At 51.3% G+C, this 19,993-nt stretch overlaps 1 protein-coding gene across 1 annotated transcript in view; it reads right to left on the bottom strand.

Annotated features, from left to right (window-relative positions):
* Positions 1 to 1,029: 1,029 nt before the first annotated feature.
* The window catches only part of ELAVL1 (ELAV like RNA binding protein 1), a 34,139-nt gene continuing 15,175 nt past the window's right edge, over positions 1,030 to 19,993 (bottom strand). Inside the window, 5 exon segments of the mRNA XM_017880042.1 lie at positions 1,030 to 1,090; positions 6,152 to 6,442; positions 10,109 to 10,247; positions 10,250 to 10,333; positions 16,465 to 16,618. Of these exon segments, the coding sequence (XP_017735531.1) occupies positions 1,030 to 1,090; positions 6,152 to 6,442; positions 10,109 to 10,247; positions 10,250 to 10,333; positions 16,465 to 16,618 (729 nt within the window).

Genomic DNA, 19,993 nt, shown 5'->3' with positions numbered 1-19,993 from the left:
TTGAGGCCAGCCTGGCCAACGTGGTGAAACCCCATCTCTACTAAAAATACAAAAATTAGCCGGGCATGGTGGCGTGGGCCTGTAATCCCAGTTGTTCGGGTGGCTGAAGCAGGAGAATTGCTTGAGCCCAGAAGGTGGAGGTTGTAGTGAGCCGAGATTGCGGCAGTGCAGCCTGGGCAACAAAGCGAGACTCTGTCTTAAGGAAAAAAAAAAAAAAAAAGAAAACAAAAAAGAAAAGAGAGAAAAGAGAAAGAAAGAAGAGAAAGAAAGAAAAGAAAGAAATGCAGATTTCCAGGCCCACACCAGACCTGCAGAAGCTGAATCTGCTTTGAAACGATGCTCCCCTGTGGGAGGCAGATGCATTCTTAAGTTTGGGAGGCGCAGACACCCAGACCCCTTCTCCTGGGTTTACAGGTTGGGCGGTCAGGAGATCCACTAGCCTGAGCCTGTGGGAGCTGCCCAGAGGCCCCTGGGCTCTGAACAGCTGAGGGACAGCCCTGAGCACTGTCAGGGCTCTGGCTAGAGCACCACCCTGGCCCTTTGGCCCCAGGTGGTGTCGGATAACACGGCGTTTTCCCGGAAGCCGAGGGATCAGTCACGTCTGGAAGAGAAGATGGTGAACGCAGACCCACAAGACCCACAAGCAATAGAGAAACCAGCAACTTGAAAATGGGCTCCGTAAATGCTTTCCGAGAGGCCCGCCCGTGGCCTATGTTAGCTCAACTCTCTGGGTGCTGGGCGCGACCATCCAGTCCTCGGCGGAGTCTTGGTAGCAACTGTCACCATTCCTACTTGATCTCATTTTCCTGAGGATCTGGAGGGGGTGGGCAGCGTGGACCCATTTCACAGAGGGTAGAGCGGAGACTCAGAGAGCCAGAGACTTTCCCCCGGGTCGCACGCTGGGGAGTGGTGTCAGAGCCAGGATTTGAACCTGGACTCTCTGACCTTGAGACCCCTAACCATTCCCATCCCAAAGGAGATCAGTCTCACGGAGGGGACACTCAGGACGGTCCCAGGGCTCGCAAGTGACTATGGTTCCACATACAGATGGGGGAAGAGGCAGGATCCCCGGGTCACTGTTCGGGGAGCACTGGTGTGGGAAGCAGACGGAGGGGGGCCATATCCAGGGGCCACTCAGTGGGCCCACTGACCTGTGAACCTAGAGAAGAGGGGCATCTGGATGGGAGCTGAAGGGCCGTGGGTGAGCCAGCACAGGGCACACCCGAAGTGGGTGTCCCCTCGTGGGCTCCCAGGGCCTGGCCCAGGCTTACCTTGGAGGGAGGAGGTCCCCATCCCCTAGCACTCTATTACTGGGCTGTGGGCTGCTCACAAGTGACACACCATCACCCCTACACCAGCACATCTCAATGATCCCACTTCATTTATTACCAAAATATCACAGAATTCCAGTCATAGTTAACATACAGCGTTTAACACGAACCTGATACCTGTAGAAAGAACTGAGTATCCGGACAATTGAGTCGTTTGGAACTGTAAGCCACGCCCCAAACCGCATCACTCCGTACTTCAAAAATACGCTTTTTTGAGAGCTTTGGAAACTGAATTAAAATGTCTACACAGCTATGAACAATTGTTTAATAAAACTTTTTCATGTTTCCATTACATGTAAATATATCAATTTGGCATCTCTATAAAAACTCTGAAAATGGTGCAAAAGTTTCATTCTCTTTGAGAAAGCCATTGACAAAAAATATTCACACTTCACTAAAATTTTGAAAAATGGTCTTCTTTCAAAGTTTCTTTATTACTCTGAAGTCTTCTGGGTTATCAAAATCTAGGTTTGCTTTTTCCTCCTAAAACACTACAGAACATTTATTCACAAGGATTAAAATAAAATAAAAGGCAATGGGCTGATGGAAAACCGGTGAGGGCTTTTCTTTCTTTCTTTTTTTTTTTTTCTGGAAATAATTTAAAAAACTTAAAAGTTACATAAGCATCTTCAAAAGAACACAATGGGATTCATTTTGTTGTTGACTTTTGGACACCAGTGTCAGACTTTATTGAAAACAAACCCATGTAAAACAAAGTTAAAATGAAAATGGCACCTGAAAATAAATTATTTTATATAAAACAAATCAATAACTTAAAACACGCTAATATACAAAAGGTCTAACCATCTACTGTACAACATGGGAATCGGTTAAGAGAGCCTCCCCTCCCCCAAAGCAAGTCACTGTAAACGGAACATCACATGGTCATGGTCAAAGAGGTGGCCCCAAACCAATGGAAAAGCCTTCTCTTCTAGTGGAAGAAAAATCCAGTCCTGTCAAAGTCTCCGTTAGCCAAACTTAGGTACTGGCGGTGACTTACAAGTGAGAAAAAAAAATTGCTTTTTTTAAATGGCCAAGAAAAAAACCTGAATGATGTCACTGAAAGGTAGAAAAATAGGATCCGGCCATTAGAAGTCAGGGGAACTCAAAAGGTTTGGAAACGTGAACCCTGCCTGGGATCCGAGATGCAGATTCTACTGCCATCGTTACATGCCAATTGCCAATGCCACTCAAAAAAAAAAGCACTTGTGACTTCAGGGCTGTCTTGGGAAGTTTGGGGACAGGACTCCCTGACCCCCCGAGTCTGCTGAACCCCAGGGGTCTCTGCTAAGGAGCTGCCTCAGGTCCTAGTAGGTGAGGTAGGTCTGGGGAAGATGGGAGGGGATTGAGGTGGAGGGAGGGGTGGAGGGACAGAGGATAGAGGCCTCCTGTCAGCTGAATTCTTATTCTCTTTCATCCAACACAGGAAGGCTGCGAAAAGCACATGGAAATAAAACCCGGCTGAATGGGATGTGAAATGTAACAGCTGAGTGATGTCAATTTCGATTTTCAAGTCCGATGCAGGACTGGGTAAGTCATGTCTTTTCAATGCCTGGTGGACATATGGCCTTCGTTTGGAAGCAAACTGGTCAAGGAATTGCCACTAACCATCTTCGGGTGCTTCTATTTCTCTGATCCAGCAGGGACCCCTGGGCTGCCAGCTCCAAAGGGCCGGCCTTGGCTCCCGACAGCAGCACGATTCAGTCCCTGGAGACTGGGTCTCCAGGACTAAGGCCAAGCGCAGACTCTCAGAGGTTAAGGCAGCTGCCCTTGGCCAGGAAAAGGCTCACCTTCCAGGAGAAGGTGGTGGAACCCACCCAGCATCACCTGCGGGCAGGCCCCTGAGGAAGTCCATGAATTTCAGGATATTCACGCAGGATAGTGGCTAAGGAGGGGACTCAGCACCCGGGAGGGAATCAGTCACAGAGCTGTGACTAGAGGCACAGCCAGCACAGAAAACTGTGGCTTGGCAAATCACACTGAAAACGAAATAATGGCAGAGCCAAGGGGGAACAAGGGAGAATTCGTCAGGAAGCAGGTTCACAAATTCGGAGTTGCCTGGGCTCTAACTACCGGAGGAAGTCACACACAGGTCAAAAGGGAATTCAATCAAAGCCTCTTTGGTATTTCCCAAACCAGGTTTTTGATAAATGAACATTATCTACTCTGAACCCTTTTCATCGAAATTCCCAAATAAAAGGAGAGCACTCACTTTTGTTAAATACAAATATGACTCATCTATGTAAAATTTTTAAAGAAATGGTTTCTTTTGAGTTGTGCCTTTTTTAAGAAAAGGGATCTCCCCTTTGCAAACAGGCCTTGGCAAGATGTAATGAACTTTGAGGGCACAGGGCCAGCAACTAGAACCTCGATGGGAACGGAGATTGCTTTTCAGGAGTGACAGTTCAAAAGCTAAATCCTTCCACAAGCTTGCAAGTTAAGACTCCCAAATAAAGGCATTGGAATTTTTTAGCTAGAAGGCTGTTCAAACAGCGGAGACCACATACAATGAGAATGTTCCTGAACTGAGAAACTTCAGGGAACTCTCAAAGGCTCATACACTTCACAGTTTCTTCTCACCTGTCCCAGCATCAGAACAACTGATAGGATTCAGATAAAAGGGGGCGAGGAAAGAAGCTGAGGTGCTGGCTACAAGCCCGTCATCATTTTCACAGTTGAAGCTTAAGACAGAGAGTTCTCTGTTGAATGCTAGCTACGGGCATGTATGGCAGTGAGACTCCAGGGGGAGTTTCAGAAGCGGGAATCCAGCCTTCCATCAGAAGATGTTGGCTCCCACCTTCCATCAGAAGGTTTTGGCTCCCACCTTCCATCAGAAGGTGTTGGCTCCCACCTTCCATATGAAGATGTTGGCTCCCACCTTCTATTTGGCCCGGGGAAACCTGAAAGGCTTCTTTTTCCAGGAAAACATTCTGGTCCCAGGGTGGAGACTGCTCTCCGGCAACAGAGCAGGGACCCTCTTTTGTGTCAAATCTGGGCAAACGGGCCTCGGTTTTGGCTTTTCCTGAGGATCTGGGATTCTGTGGGAGAAAGGAGGTCCTCTCTGGCACCAGGCCGACTTTTATGAGACGCGGCCTGGGTACAGATGGCAACATCATCAATTTGCAAGGATCGCGCACACAGCCCCTCAGTAAAAGATCAGGGAAAGAGGAGGGGATGGGCATCCTCAATTGTCCAGGGGCCTCTTGAGATGCTGACCTGCTCTGGGGACGGTGGTGCCTGCCTATTGCTCAATTTCCCACTTCAATAAATAAATAAATAAATAAATAGATCGGTATAAATAAACAGATAAATACAGCCGTCATCTCATGAGAGCAATAATTAAAAAACAGCCTACGGTCACGTTTTAGTCTCACGTCAAGGTTAAAAACTGCTGGTACTAAGTTATCCTGTTTGTGATTCTCTCTGTATACTAGTTATTTATAAATGCCAGATCCCAGTCCTGAGGAGTTTTGGGCGATCTGGCCCTGCCTATTTCACAGGCTTTCTCTTTCACCCTTCCTTCCGGCTCCCGGTTTAAAAGCCACCAGCCTGTAACTGCACATTTCTGCGTCACATATTCAGAAATGCTTTTGCTTGAGGCAAGTATTGGTTTCTTAAGATCTTATGACTCCTCCCTGAATGCTGGGCCGCCTGCACCTTCCCTAGCCAAAAAGAAAGAAAAGGTAAAATAAAAAACAAAACAAAATTCGAGCAAAACAAAATCAAATTTAATGGTCTTAAATGCAAAAGTAAAAACAAACAAAAAACACAAAAAAGCAAAAGAAAATTAACAGAACAGAACAACCCAAAATGTCAAGGCAGTTATGAAGAGAACTTTGAGGGTTAATCTTTTAAAACTACAAATCAAAGGTTTGTTAATAATAACTGCAAGAAAGTACTTTCTGCTGAGTGTTCATACAAAGCAAATTCCAAAACCAAAATTGGACTAAACAGAAAAAGGTCAAGCGCTCACCCGGAGAAGGGGCTATCGAGAAATCAATGCTCAAATGTTTTGTGTTTGTAAAAAAAGAGTCTACCTCCAAGCTGGTTAAAGCTGGAAAACGGGAGAATTATCTGACAACGGACCAATGTGTGGCGGCTGTCAGCATGTGTGGACAGAATCGGGGCACGAGTTTACTCTCAGCGGCTGGAGCTAGATCTAACTTGAAATACTGGAGTTCCCTGAAAACTCTTGGGTCCATTCGTATGGGCTGGGCTTGACGAACATCGTTGGGTGTCCTCTCTGGAGGCGCGGATGCGCCGGCCCAGTGGTGGCCTGCTGGACAGGCCCACGCCATTCCCAGGACCACTTGGCAGGCCGGGACGAGGGCAGGAGGTGGCAACGGAACTGCCTGAAAAGAACTCCTGTCACCAAGATACATGTACAATGTTGAACGGTGAGAAGCACACTCAGCACTGTCTAACATTCTTTAGATTAAAAACTAAACTAAAAAGTGTTTTTTTGCTACCCAGTCTTTGGAGACATTGAATGAAACGCGCACGGTTAGACAGTCTTAGAGGTTAAGCTGCTCAGGTACCACCATCCAGAGGGACTGGTATCAATGCAGTTCTACTTAGATCTGTTAATATATATCTTAAAATAACTTACGAAATAAGATTGGTCTAACATGTGGGATTTCAACATTGAACATTCGGTTGCATCCGAGTATAAAACCTCATCTCATTTCAGCAAAGACAAACACTGTGAAAATGGCGCAAAATGAGTTGTCATAACAAGAAAGTTCAACTCCTTCACTCTTAATTACTATTCCGTACAAAAAAAAGCAGAGCGAGTTATTGTGGGACTTTGTTGAAGAAACCTTAAGATCTTCGTCCCCAGGCGGTAGCCGTTCAGGCTGGCTATGGCCATCGCGGCTTCTTCATAGTTTGTCATGGTCACAAAGCCAAACCCTTTGCACTTGTTGGTGTTGAAGTCGCGGATCACTTTCACATTGGTGACGGCGCCAAAGGGCCCAAACATCTGCCAGAGGATCCCCTCATCGGCGTCCTGCCCCAGGTTGTAGATGAAAATGCACCAGCCGGAGGAGGCGTTTCCGGGCACGTTGACGCCAGAGAGACCGCTCATGTGATCGACGCCCATGGGGGAGAACCTGGCGGACAGAGAGCAAGCGTCAGGCCACGGTCAGCGCAGGCAGCCTGGTGATGGGGCAAGGCCTGGACGCATGCTGACCATGGCCGCTGGGCCCCATCCCGCTCTGCGCAGCCACGAGGTGCTCACAGTCGAGACACCTGCATGGGTCAAAACCACGACACTGTTTTAAACTGGAAGGAATTAAATATGGTAATGGAGGGGCGGGACCCTGTTCTATAGGGAGCTGACTCTGAGGGGCTGGTTGGTGACCTCCACTCCTCCCACTGTGTATGTGGGGGTTTCTGTTTAGGGGTTCCTGCGGTTCCCCACATTTTAGATGATGGGCGCTTCTCCTGGTCCTCCATTGAGGGTAGAAACGCTCTGCAGGCGCTGACAGCCTCAGCTCTCCCTGGAGGAAACTCTCCTCGTACTGTGGGGTATGTGCAGGGGCTGAACTCCTTTTTCCAGATTTTGCACCTTCCCCTCATCATGACCCACCCCCAAGGGTTCACAGCCCAGTGGTCTTTGGTTAGAGCACACCTTTGCCAGGGCCACTGTAGGGCCCAAGAATTCCTTCCCAAGCACCAGGCAACCAACCTTCTGTGGCTGCAGTTCAACATCCCACGAGGGCCAGGGGCCAAAACACTGAGGGCTGAGAACTCAAGGGACAGGGAAGGGCCCTGGGACACCAGCAACTGCAGGCTCACCAAACTTGACCATACACATGGGGATCTTTCCACAGTGATACTTTTATTTACATAAAAAACAAGCCTTTCTGGGCCAGGCGTGGTGGCTCAAGCCCAGAATCCCAGGACTTTCAGAGGCCAAGGTGGGAGGATCACTGGAGGCCAGGAGTTTGAGACCAACCTGGGCAACACAGAGAGACCCCATCTCTAGGAAAAAAAACAAACAACCAACCTCATCAAACTAAAACCAAACTAAACTAAAATAAAGCCTTCTGAAAACGTACAGATGCTGTAATAAGGATTAAGGTAGATGACAAAACAGTTCCTAAAGCCATGCTTCCCTCTGGAACTTTCTCAAATTAAAAAAGTAAAGGTCTGAGGGTCAGTTTGGGAATATCTGAGTACCGTATATCTGTGAAGCCAGCATCTGTGAAGCTGCACGATGCATGCAGAGAAGGATTACCTGCTCCAAAATAAAACTGGGCTTCAGGCTATGGCCCTATCAGCTAAGGTAAGCGAGTGCCTTCAAGTGCCATTAAACAGATTCACCCTCTCAACAGACACAAGAGGACACCAGCTCCCACGGGGCAACTCACTAGCCCAAGGGTGATTTTCTTTTTTTTTTTTTGAGACAGGGTCTCACTGTGTTGTCCAGTATGGTCTCAAACTCTTAGGCTCAAGTGATCCTCCTGCCTCCAGAGTAGCTGGGACCACAGGTGTGTGCCACCACACTGGGCTAATTTTTACATTTTTTGTAGAGACAGGGTCTGTGTTGTCCAGACTGGTCCCAAATTCCCGGGCTCAAGTGAGCCTCCTGCTTTGGCCCCCAAGTGTTGGGATTACAGACATGAGTCAATGCGACTGGACCTTCCTAAGAATTACTATTGTTGGTAGTTTTTCTCCTGCTGATTTCTCTGGTCTTGACAGTCATAAATCTCTCTTTTCCTCCAACCCAATTCTCTGGGCTTTTCTGGACGTGATAGGGACTGACGGCCAACTCCCTGCAGTTTGGGTCTTTCTTCCTCCTCTTCTCTCGGCCTCCTGAGCAGATCTTTCCCTCTAGACTCTCCCGCCCTCCCCACTGCCTTCCATAACTTTGTCTTGGTGGTTGCCCTGCCACTCACTTTCCTGCTCGACCAGAAATGTCCACTCCTCTGGTTTCCCCTTTCTTTTCCTGTCCTCATTACTGAGGCCAGAGTCCCATGTCTCCTCCTCCAACCTTCCCTGTCTTCCTTCCAGGCTAAGAAGCAGTTCACCCAATGCCACTGCCCATATAGCCTGCCCCGTCAAGAGCAGTGCCAACTATATGGTGGGATTCCTACAGCTGGATTTTAAAATTCAGCTCCATTCTGTCCAGAGAAGCTTCCCCAGCCTTGTCTTCAACCCAGACACCTCAAGGAAGGCAGACCAGCTTTGGAATTTGAGCCAGGCGGAGAATGCTGGGTAACGCAGCCATGAGAATAACACCTCTCACAGTAGCATGTGTGGCAGTGGGCAGCGCCCACCCGGCCTCACTGTTAAAACAACAATGCGGCGGGGCTCATGCCTATAATCCCAGTACGTTGGGAGGCTGAGGTAGGAGGATCACTTGAGGCTAGGAGTTTAAGACCATCCTGGACAACATAGTGAGACTCCATCTCAACAAAAAATAAAAACATTAAAAATTTTAAAATGGGATATCTGTCCTTGTCATACCTGAGATAAGCCCTCGATGTCATTCCTTGAGGAACGAAACAAAACAGCCCTGACACTGAGACCTCTGCTGTTTCTAAGGCAACAGCACACCAGATCCTGGAGTCCAAGGCCCTGACTCTCATCACCTCTCTCCCACTTCATCCTGGCAGCCAGAACCATTTTCAGGATGGAAAGACTAAGGAATCCGGGAAAACTGCTCCCGTCTAGGACAGGGCTCATAAACAATGCATACTTATAACATTCACCAGTACAAATGACTGCACAAGGCAGGTATATGAAAAAGGTTTGCCTTAGGGCTGCTGATCAGGTATGTCTAGGAACTCTGGAAGATCTGCTCTCACCCGACTATACCTAAGGCAGCATCTTTCCTCCCACAGATATGAGATGTTCATTATTCATTTACTTTTTAGAGACAGGGTCTCACTCTGTCACCCAGGCTGCAGTACAGTGGTGCAATCATAGTTCACTGCAGCCTCCACTTCCTGGGTTCAAGCGATCCTCCCGCCGTGGCTTCCTGAGTAGTTGGGACTAAAGGCCAGCACCACCATGCCCAGTTTTTTCATTACTTTTTGTAGGAACGGGGGTCTCACTTTGCTGCCCAGACTGCTCAAACTCAGGGCTTCAAGTAATCCTCCTACCTCGGCCTCCTGATAGCTGAGACTACTGGTGTGTGCTCCCCGACACTGGGCATGAAACCATCTTTAAAGCTCGCTGCTCCGTTCTGTTACTAGGAACTGCGTGTTGAAGCTCTAAGCGCTCACTCTCATAGCAACTGGTGGGGACTGGTGCCGTCTTTTTTTAAAAAAAAAAAAAAAAAAAAAAAAAAAGGTTCTGGCTCTGTGGCCCAGGAGTGCAGTGGTATGACCACAACTCACTGCAGTCTCAACCTCCTGGGCTCAAGCAATCCTCCAACTACAGGAGCGCACCACCATGCCTGGCCAGTTTTGTATTTTTTGTAGAGATGGGGTCTCACAATATTGCCCAGGTTGGTCTTGAACTCCTGGGCTCAATCGATCTTCCTCTCTTGGCCACCCAAGGTGCCAGGATTACAGGGATGAGCCACTGTGTCTAGCCTGGAGTCCCTGTTTTGATTCCCATGGAAGACAACGCCCCATCGGAAGTAAATGGCTTTCCTACAGACACCTTTCTGATGGAAGTTGTGCTGTGGAGCTGCAGAATGATTCTGAAACGTGTTCTCTGACAGGATCAGTCTAGCGTTCCCGTGGTTTCTATTCTGTGGCTGTGCCGTCACCCACCAGCGGGGCTACGGATGGCTTTCAGGAGTGCGCACCCTCCCGACCCACCTGAATCTCTGCGCCTGGTGGTGAACGGGGCCTCCGAACCGTCGCGCTGGCGAGTGGTACAGCTGCGAGAGGAGTGCCACGTTTTTGTTCTGGTTGGGGTTGGCTGCAAACTTCACTGTGATGGGCTCAGAGGAACCTGGGGTTTATGACCATTGAAACTGGTAATTGCCTCTTCTGCCTCCGACCGTTTGTCAAACCGGATAAACGCAACCCCTCTGGACAAACCTTTTTAACAAACCAACAAAAATGGAGTTAGGGGAAAAAATGCTAGGACTTTCAAAACTGAAAAGCAAAAGTCAGGTCAGTCTACTGTGGGCCAGGCTGGAAGTCTGGTTAAGGAAATAAACAAAAATTAACCTAAAAGTGAAAACAAATGGATGGAGTAAAGAAAACCAATGACTAACAGAAGATTAAAGCTTCAGACTTTCTTCCCGGCTGAAGCCACGACTCCACGGTGTCAGCGCCCAAGGATATTTTGGTGACAGACATCCCCAATAGACACCCAAGCCTCTTATTTGGAAGAAAGCAACATTAGGAAATAGCATATCCACCGTCACTATTTAGCTGCCAGATGCCCACCACAGAGTGGGTGTGTGGGTGTGGTGTGGGGTTGGTGGATAACAGGGTCGGGGTGGGGACTGCGTCTGAGAGTTCCTCCCTGGGCTCTGGGGCCACCCTCCTGGCTGCTGTCTCTGGGGCCCGCTGTGACACTGGGCCTTGTGGCCGAGCCTCCTTCCAAGGTGCCCAGCTCAGCCTGCATGCCCTCTCCTTCATGCCAGGAGGGAGTGGGATCCTGTGGCTGCCCCCTGCCAGCTCTGTGCTGCTGCCATCACCTCACTCCTGTCTTGGGATACTCCACTCTAAGGTCCTGCACCCTCCCGTTGGCCCCAAATTGCCGTCAGAATCAAATGAGGCCAGAACACTGCCCAGGTTCACACAGCAGAGCTGAACCTATCCACAGGCTCGCCAGGCAGGCCTGGGGTCCCTGTGTGGGAAGGGCCAGGGCCCCAGCAGCCAAGCCCAGAGGGCACCTTCTCTTGCCACCTCAACTGAGCCACCCAAGGGCCAGTCCTGGGTTCCAGGCTGAACCCAATCGCTGGATGGGGCAGCGTGAGACCTGAAGCCCGTCCTACTGTGGGTAGCATTGGTGTGAGACACTGAGCAAGGCGGGTGGAAGGAGAGCATGGCTGTCCTCCACCCCTGCCCGTCCATACGCTAGGCCCGGGAGGGAAACATGAGTAGCCCGTCCCTTGAGAAACGTGGGGAGCGGGCTGAGAACTGGATGAGGGGATGGGGGTGAGGGCACACTGAGCAGCAGACTAGCTCCTTCTCCTGGGGCGAGGACATGATGGGGTCGGGGAAGGCCTGGGGATGGGAGACGTGACAGCTGAGGGCCAGTCTGAGAGTGATGTCACTAGGTGGGAGTCGTGGGTGTGTCCCAGTGGGAGAGGCCGCTGCAGACAACCCAACCGAAACACCCTGCTTCTCAAGACTTTTAGTCAAGCCAGGCCAAGGCTCATGCCTGTGGTCTCAGCTACTCCAGAGGCTAAGGCAAGAGAATCGTCTGAGGCCAGGAGTTCAAGACCAGCCTCGACAACATAGTAAGATCTCATCTCTTACGGAAAAAGAAAGACTTCCAGTCAAAGGGTGTCTTAAGTCAGGTTTCTTCTCCAGGCAAAGCCCTCTGGCACATGGTAATGAACAATGACCAAAGTCAGGCAGCCTGGAGCCGTGGGTGACCTGTCCAGCAGGCACCCAACTGTCCCCATGTCCTGTCTCCACGTCTCTCCCGGCACCTTACTCCACCACTTCCCAGAGGGTCCCGCCAGCTGCTCCACGATCGCGACACTGCAGGCCCCACGTGAGCACACAGACAGCAGCCTTAGTAAGGTCAGACCTAGCGCTACGCACATGTGCCAGGAATATTCTGGGGCTCAAGCTCATTTCTGAGCTGCTGCTCAGAAGGAACACCTGAAAACATAACCCTGACAGATGCTGTTTTCTTTGACTCTCTCACGACACGAATGACAGCTTAAGTCAGTCTTGGAAACCTAAATGAAAATCTAACTTTAGGCAAATACGACTGAGAGCTGACGCTGGCCGGCTCGTAGGGAAGCTGGCTCCAGCAGATGGCCTCACTCTGTTTCTAAAGACCTTGCAGCACAGCGGAGAAAAGGCATGAAGGCATGCGTGCAAGTGTGGGTTCCTCTGGTGTTGTCAAGTGGCTTTCAAATGCAAACTGCCTGAGTGAAACGAAGAAAACTCAAGTAAGAGGGGCAGGAGCGATGCTGTTGAACACAGGGGGATATCAATTCACTCAATTATGTAATGGATGTATACTTTCTGAAAATGGCTCTGCATTTTTTTTTATCTTCCCCTAGTGTTTTTTATTTTTAATTTGTTTTTAAGATGGAGTCTCACTCTGTCACCCAGGCTGGAGTACAATGGCACGATCTCAGTTCACTGCAACCCCCACCTCCCCAGTTCAAGTGATTCTCCTGCCTCAGCCTCCCGAGTAGGTGGGACTCCAGGCGCCTGCCATCATGCCCGGTTAACTTTTATTTTATTTTATTTTACTTTATTTATTTGAGATGGAGTTTCACTCTTTTTGCCCAGGGTGGAGTGCAATAGTGCAATCTCGGCTTACTGCAACCTCCGCCTCCCAGATTTAAGTGATTCTCCTGCCTCGGCCTCCCCAGTAGCTGGGATTACAGGTGCCTGCCACCAAGCCTGGCTAATTTTTTGTATTTTTAGTAGAGACAGGGTTTCACCATGTTGGCCAGGATGGTCTTGACCTCTCGACCTCGTGATCCACATGCCTCGGCCTCCCAAAGTGCTGGGATTACAGGCGTGAGCCACCGCGCCCGGCCCTCTTGTGTTTTTTAGAATTTAACAGCAGAGTCCAAGAAACGGCATAATCTCCAGATGAATACACTATAAAGTTCACAATTAAGATGGATACACAAGCAAAGGAATAAAAAAAAAATTAAGCTGTTTCAGCTCAGGATGGGATTTTTTTCTCTTTTTTTATTTTTTATTTTATTTTATTTTATTTTTTGAGACGGAGTCTTGCTCTGCCGCCCAGGCTGGAGTGCAGTGGCTGGCTCTCAGCTCACTGCAAGCTCCGCCTCCCGGGTTCACGCCATTCTCCTGTCTCAGCCTCCCGAGTAGCTGGGACTACAGGCGCCCGCCTCATCGCCTGGCTAGTTTTTTGTATTTTTTAGTAGAGACGGGGTTTCACCGTATTAGCCAGGATGGTCTCGATCTCCTGACCTCGTGATCCGCCCGTCTCGGCCTCCCAAAGTGCTGGGATTACAGGCTTGAGCCACCGCGCCCGGCCTTTTTCTCTTTTTTTAAAAAAGAGTTGGGATCTCGCTATGTTGGCCAGGCTGTTCTGAACTCCTGGGCTCAAGCAATCCTCCCAAAGTATTAGGATTACAGGTGTGAGCCACTGCGCCCAGCCATCCTCGTCTATTTAACACTAAAAAGCCCATCGCAGGAAGGCAAACTCCACACAGGCTGGTTTGCCACACACTTCTCTTCCCTGCTGTCCGCCTTGTGCTGCATGAGGTCCCAGGAACAGGCACCCTCTGTGCCCAGCAGAGGGAGCCATAGCCCTGGGATGGGAGCCTCACCTTCCCACCAATTCTGCACCCTGGGGTGGGAAGCAGAGCCGGGGAGACCCTCCTGGCTCCCTTTTCTGCCTCCCTCACCCCTCTACAAAGATGCCAAAAGTTGCTTATGCCACCTTGAGGTTCACAGCTGACCTGGCGGGCGATACTGAGGTGCCCCCAACACCCTGGGAGACACTACCTTGCAGAGGGAAAGGATGCAATGCCCCCAGCAGCTGTGTGCAGAGGTGAGTTCCCCTGCCTGTGGCCTGTGTGTGCCTGAGAGACGAGGGAAGGCCCCGGGAGAGTTGGGTGGCTGGAGGCATGCTCTCAGGCACTGGGGGCTCCAAGTGGAGTGCAGGTTCCCATCATCAGGACCGTACGGACACAGACAGGCCGAGGCAAAGCCGTGCATGTGGGGTCTAGAGGAGGAGGAGAGTGGGCTGTGGGCCGGCGAGGTCAGCTTACCCAGCCCCGGGCCCTGCGCAGCCAGCTCAGATGCCGTAATGCAAAGTGGGGGGCAAGGAACCCACACACTGGCCCACCGACAGGATTGTTCTCTCAGCTGGCACTTGAAGGTAAGTGAGGGGACTTCAGGAACCACAGGAGATTCTTCTGGTACAAATCAGGGGAGTTTACACCAAGTAACTGGCATCCCCCGACCCTCTCCCCAGAGCGAAGACAGAATAGAGGCGGCCGTGTGAGTGAGCCCTGTCCTTCGGCACTGCTGGGTGCCAGGGCACGAGTCTGTGCTAGGCTACAGGCAGCCCCCAGAGCCCCCGTGAAGTGCACAGGGGCCCTTCCCCTCCTTGGGCCCCAGCGGGACCGAAGGCCGGCAACAGCAGGGCCGGTGCGTGCCAGGTGGGGTTCCCACAGCCGGCCAGGAGGAGGGAGAGAGACTGGTAAGGCCGCCCACCCCAAAGCACGCAGCTCAGGGGGCGCAGGACAATGTGCATGCCCCTCCAGCCTGCAGGCCAGGAAGGCCCCACCTGTGTGCACATGAACGGCAAGGCTCTGGGCTGTTGGGGGAGTGCTGCTGTTCTCTCGAAAAGAGGTCACCTCAGAGCACGACTTCCTGTGGCCCAACTACTCGGTGTTATTTCAACATCACAGCCAAGGTGGCGCACAGTCTGTGTGGGAAGAATATGAAAACCACCCATACAACGAACGCACAGGCCTCACTGGGCTTGGGGAGCGGACTCTTCCCTCCTGGTTGGTCAGCACACTCCTGCTCCTGCCCCAAACAGAGCTGAGCGATCCTAAGTCCCCTCAGGATGGCCCGAGCTCCCCGTCCCCCAGGTGGGGCCACGTGCAGGGCTTGGCAAAGGATGTAGCGGTGCACTAGTTCCTAGCCTAGTGTGGCAGGCGGGCCGGGAAGTGGGGCCAGAGCACAGCCGTGAACGTGCACATGTCCCCTGCTCATCTGTGCCTGATGGCGTCACACAAAGCCCAGTGCCCATGTCCAATGCCAAGACAGCATGGGAGGGTCAGCAAAGTGGCCAGGATTGCCTGCCCATTAGAGGAATTCACTGCCATGTGCTCTGTGCATTTTAGATGTGCTCCCCAGAGAAGGGCATCTGAATTCTGGGGATTTGGGCCATTAGACTACTGCACCCCAAATGCCTGCAATGAAAGTCACAGTGGACAAATGTGTAGCAGCCTTTTTTTTTTTTTCCCCAAAAGAAACAGGATCTTGCTCTGTTGCCCAGGCTGAAGTGTAGTGGCACGATCACGGCTCACCACAGCTGTGAACTCCTGGGCTCAAGCAGTCCTCCCGCCTCAGTCTCCTGAGCAGCTGTGATGACAAGCCCACACCACCGCACCTGGCTACAGTATCCTTTTTTTTTTTGAGATGGAATCCCGCTTTGTTGCCCAGGCTGGAGCTCAGTGGTGCAATCTTGGCTGGCCGCGATCTCCGCCTCCTGGGTTCAGGCGATTCTCTTGCCTCAGCCTCCCGAGTCGCTGAGATTACAGGCACCTGCCACCACACCCAGCTAATTTTTGTATTTTTAGTAGAGATGGGACTTCACCATGTTGGCCAGGCTGGTCCCGAACTCCTGATCTCAGGTGATCCATCTGCCCCGGCCTCCCAAAGTGCTGGGATTATAGGCGTGAGCCACCACACCCGGCCTGCAGTGTCCTTTTCACCCCGTTCATGGGCAAGGCCAGGACATTTGGGTGCCTGAGGGAAGGTGCTAGAATCTCTTGGTGTCTTCACCATACATGAAATGCTGGCCTAATCCCTGGCTTTTTTTTTTTTTTTTTTTTTGAGACGGAGTCTCGCTGTGTCACTCAGGCTGGAGTGCAGTTGCATGATCTCAGCTCACTGCAACCTCCGCTTCCCGGGTGCACGCCATTCTCCTGCCTCGGCCTCCCGAGTAGCTGGGACTATAGGCGCCCACCACCATGCCCAGCTAATTTTTTGTATTTTTAGTAGAGACGGGGTTTCACCATGTTGGTCAGGCTGGTCTCGATCTCCTGACCTCATGATCCACCCGCCTCGGCCTCCCAAAGTGCTGGGATTACAGGTGTGAGCCACCACGCCCAGCCATCCCCAGCTTCTTTTAATGCCATCTTACCTCCTCAGCCTTCTCAAACCAAAGTCAACGTCTTCTCATTTTGGTGTTGTCCTCGTTTGCAGAATAACTAATGACATTTAAAATCAAACAGTGATCTGCCTTCCCTAGAAAACCCAGCCCCCACCTAGAGAACACCCTCCCCACGCGTCTCGCGTCCCTCTGGTACCTGTGGTCTGATCCACGAGGACTCGCGAGTTGATGATCCGCCCAAACCGAGAGAACATGTCCTCTACGTCCTTCTGGGTCATGGTCCGAGGGAGCCCGCTGATGTACAAGTTGGCATCTTTGATGACCTCTGAGCTCGGGCGAGCATACGACACCTTGAGAACACAACCACTTTCTGAGATTAGGACAGGTACGTGGCCAAAGCATTGAGGAAGGTGCTAAATTTTAGGTTAGGGAAAGCCAACACTGTGTGGTAAGAATTCATGCAAGGAACGATTATCATCACTGACGCTCACCACCTGCAGCCGCATGGTGGCAAGCTCATTGCGCGATGGGCCGTGGGCCGGGGTGCCTGGCAGCGCTTCCTCACTGGGTGCTCACCATCCTCAAAGAGGCAAGCATGACTCCTACGTCACCAAGCCCAGCAACTGAGGGCCCGACGCTGTGGGTGGCTACCTCTCTGATGTGCTGGATAATGAGCCAGTGCCAGAGATAGGTCCTAGTGCCCGAAAGAAGTCGGTGCTGCAGCGGGCAAGCAAGCTGGGAGCTACTGGGAGCGCACGAGACTCCACGAGACGCCCCTGCCAAAGAGCAAGCTTGCCACGGAAGCCCTGATGGGGGCCGTGGGTTCCGGGAGGACCCCGAGTTTGTACTCAAATCCACTCAAGCATTCATTATTAAATGACTCAACACCTTTTGGATTTTTATTTTGCAAAATCAAAGAAAACTGAAGAGAACCTTCTGCATACTTTGTCAAAATGGTACATTCATCATTCGTGTGGAAAGGGTAGTGAGGGGAGCCCGCAGGCCGATGCAAGACAATGTCTTCAGTGCTTTTTCAGGTTGGCGCTGACAGCCGTGCAGACCCCACGGGCCCAGAAGGAGAAAAAGGACCATGGCGGAACTCCTCTGCCTGTGAAGGGGCAGCCTGGCAGGACTCACAGCCTCGTCAGCAGGCTGGGATATGCAGGAGGGAGCAGGAGAGGAAGGAGCAAGAGAGGAGGGAGCAGGAACAGAGGGAGCAGGAGCTGTGTGCCCGGGAAGGGTGGGGACTTGAACCTGTGCAAAAGGAAGTTCGTTCCCTTTGAGGGAGGGGCACAGAACTGATGAGCCAAGGTAACTGAGACCAGAACGCAGGGAGAAACCGCCACTCAGGAGTCACTGGGCAGAATCTGTGTGCTGAGAACACACACACAGCATCCTCTAAGAAGCTCCTATCATGTCCCAGAGAAGGAACGACAGACATTGCCCCCGTTCACAGGGTAGCGGGCGGCCCAGCAGGGGAACAGGAGAGCCCCATGAGGAGAGGAGTGTGGGGCTGGAGGCCAGCTCCGCCCGGTAGCGGTGGGAATCGAGGGAGCATGTCATTACGGGGCCCAAGAGGTCTCTGGGGAAGCCGTGCTGCTCTCAGGCCAGGGGCACCTCCATCAGCCTGTAGGCAGGAGCTCTGGGGACATTTGGCCACCCCATGATGTGGGTCAGGGGCTGCCAGTGCTGTCCCCAGACAAAAAGAGGCTGCCTTGGCCCCCAGCCTCCCCTACAGTGTCTGGGCCTGCCCTGGCTCGCTGTAGACCCGTCTGGACTGGGGCAGTATTTGGGGGCCTGCCAAACCGTGACCCTGGCGCCGGTGGAGCAGAGCTGAGGCTGTCACTGACTGGACCTACTGCCGTCCCTGGATGAAGCCCCAGAGGAGAAGCACCCTAGAGCCAAGTGCTGGGGAAAGCTCTGATGCCTCCCAAGGATAGGTATCTCCAAGGACCATGGGAACGCCGCTTTCCTCTTCTCTCTGGACACGGTCACATTCAGTCAGGCTAGAATCAGAGCAGCTGGCGCACAGCAGGCGTGCACTGACCTGGGGATCCCCGGTCCCTCGGCCAGAACCCTCTTTCCTAAGCTCCCAACATCGCTTGCTCTTTGGCCTCAATCGGGTCTTTTTCTGGCTGCCAATGCTCAATAATTCATCCAGTGAGGGGTTCAATCGTGTTCCCCCCACCCCACAATCCAAATTCACATGCCGAAGTCCTAACCCCTTGGGACCTCAAAACGTGACCTGATTTGGATACAGTCATTGGGGGTGTAATCAGTTAAGATGAGGTCACACTGGTATAGGGTGATCTCTAATCAAATGTGACAGATGTCCTTACAAAAAAGGAAATTTAGGCCAGGTGTGGTGGCACACGCCAGTAATCCCACTGTTTTGGGAGGCTGAGGTGGGAGGATCGCTTGAACCCAGAAGTTCAAGACCAGCCCGGGCAACACGGCAAGACCCCATCTCTACAAAAAATAAAATTAAGGCCGGGCGCGGTGGCTCAAGCCTGTAATCCCAGCACTTTGGGAGGCCGAGACGGGCAGATCATGAGGTCAGGAGATCGAGACCATCCTGGCTAATACGGTGAAACCCCGTCTCTACTAAAAAATACAAAAAACTAGCCGGGCGACGAGGCGGGCGCCTGTAGTCCCAGCTACTCGGGAGGCTGAGACAGGAGAATGGCGTGAACCCGGGAGGCGGAGCTTGCAGTGAGCTGAGAGCCGGCCACTGCACTCCAGCCTGGGCAGCAGAGCAAGACTCCGTCTCAAAAAAAATAAAAAAATAAAATAAAATATGAAAAAAAAAATTAGCTGGACGTGCTGGCGTACACCTGTAATCCCAGCTACACGGGAGGCTAAGGTGGGAGGATCACCTTAGCGCAGGAGTTTGAGGCTGCAGTGAGCCATGATCACACCACTGCAGTCCAGCCTGGGTGACTGAGTGAGGCCCTATCTTTAAAAAAAAAAAAAAAAAGGTTTTTTTTTTTTTTTTAAAAAANAAAAAAAAAAAAAAAAAGTGTTTTTTTTTTTTTTAAAAATAAATTCAATTTAGAAAGGCGGGAAATGTAGATACAGGCACTCACACAGGGAGAAGGCTGTGTGAAGACAGACGCAGACTGGGGTGATGCTTCTCTAAGCCAAGGAACACCAGAGACCGTCAGCCTCCACCAGAAGCTGTCAGGCCTCTTGGACAGATCCCTACCCAGTGCCTTCGAGAGAAACCAACCCTGCTGACACCGTGGTCTTGGGCTTCCAGTCTCCAGAACCCTGAGTCAATACCCTTCTTCTGTTGAAGCAACCTGGCCCGTGGGGCTTTGTCATGGCAGCTGAGCAAACTCCTGACCACTCTGCTTGCCACGGATCCCTCCACCGGCATCAACGCCCAGTTCCTCCTCTCCCTATTTACTTTTTGACTGCATTGATCATGACCTGACACGCTACATATTTTATTTACTTTTTTAGCTTTTTTTATAGAGACAGGGTCTCACTATGTTGCTCAGGTTAGACTTGAACTCCTGAGCCCAAGTGATCCTCCTGCCCCAGCCTCCCAAATGGCTTGGAATACAGGCATGCGCCACCCTGCCTGGCATCTATTTTATTTATTTAACTTTTAACTTTGCAAATAGACTCTGTGAGGGCCAGACTTGTGTGTTTCCTGCCATATCCAAAGCACTCAGAGCAGCCTCTGGTGAATGGCAGACATCTGGGGACTGCTGCTGTGT

The sequence above is a fragment of the Rhinopithecus bieti genome, unplaced genomic scaffold (genome assembly GCF_001698545.2).
Source record: "Rhinopithecus bieti isolate Rb0 unplaced genomic scaffold, ASM169854v2 scaffold_10589, whole genome shotgun sequence".
In the NCBI taxonomy this organism is placed as follows: domain Eukaryota; kingdom Metazoa; phylum Chordata; class Mammalia; order Primates; family Cercopithecidae; genus Rhinopithecus; species Rhinopithecus bieti.
Note: the sequence above shows the minus strand (reverse complement) of the source record. Positions and strands in the feature narration are given on the sequence as shown.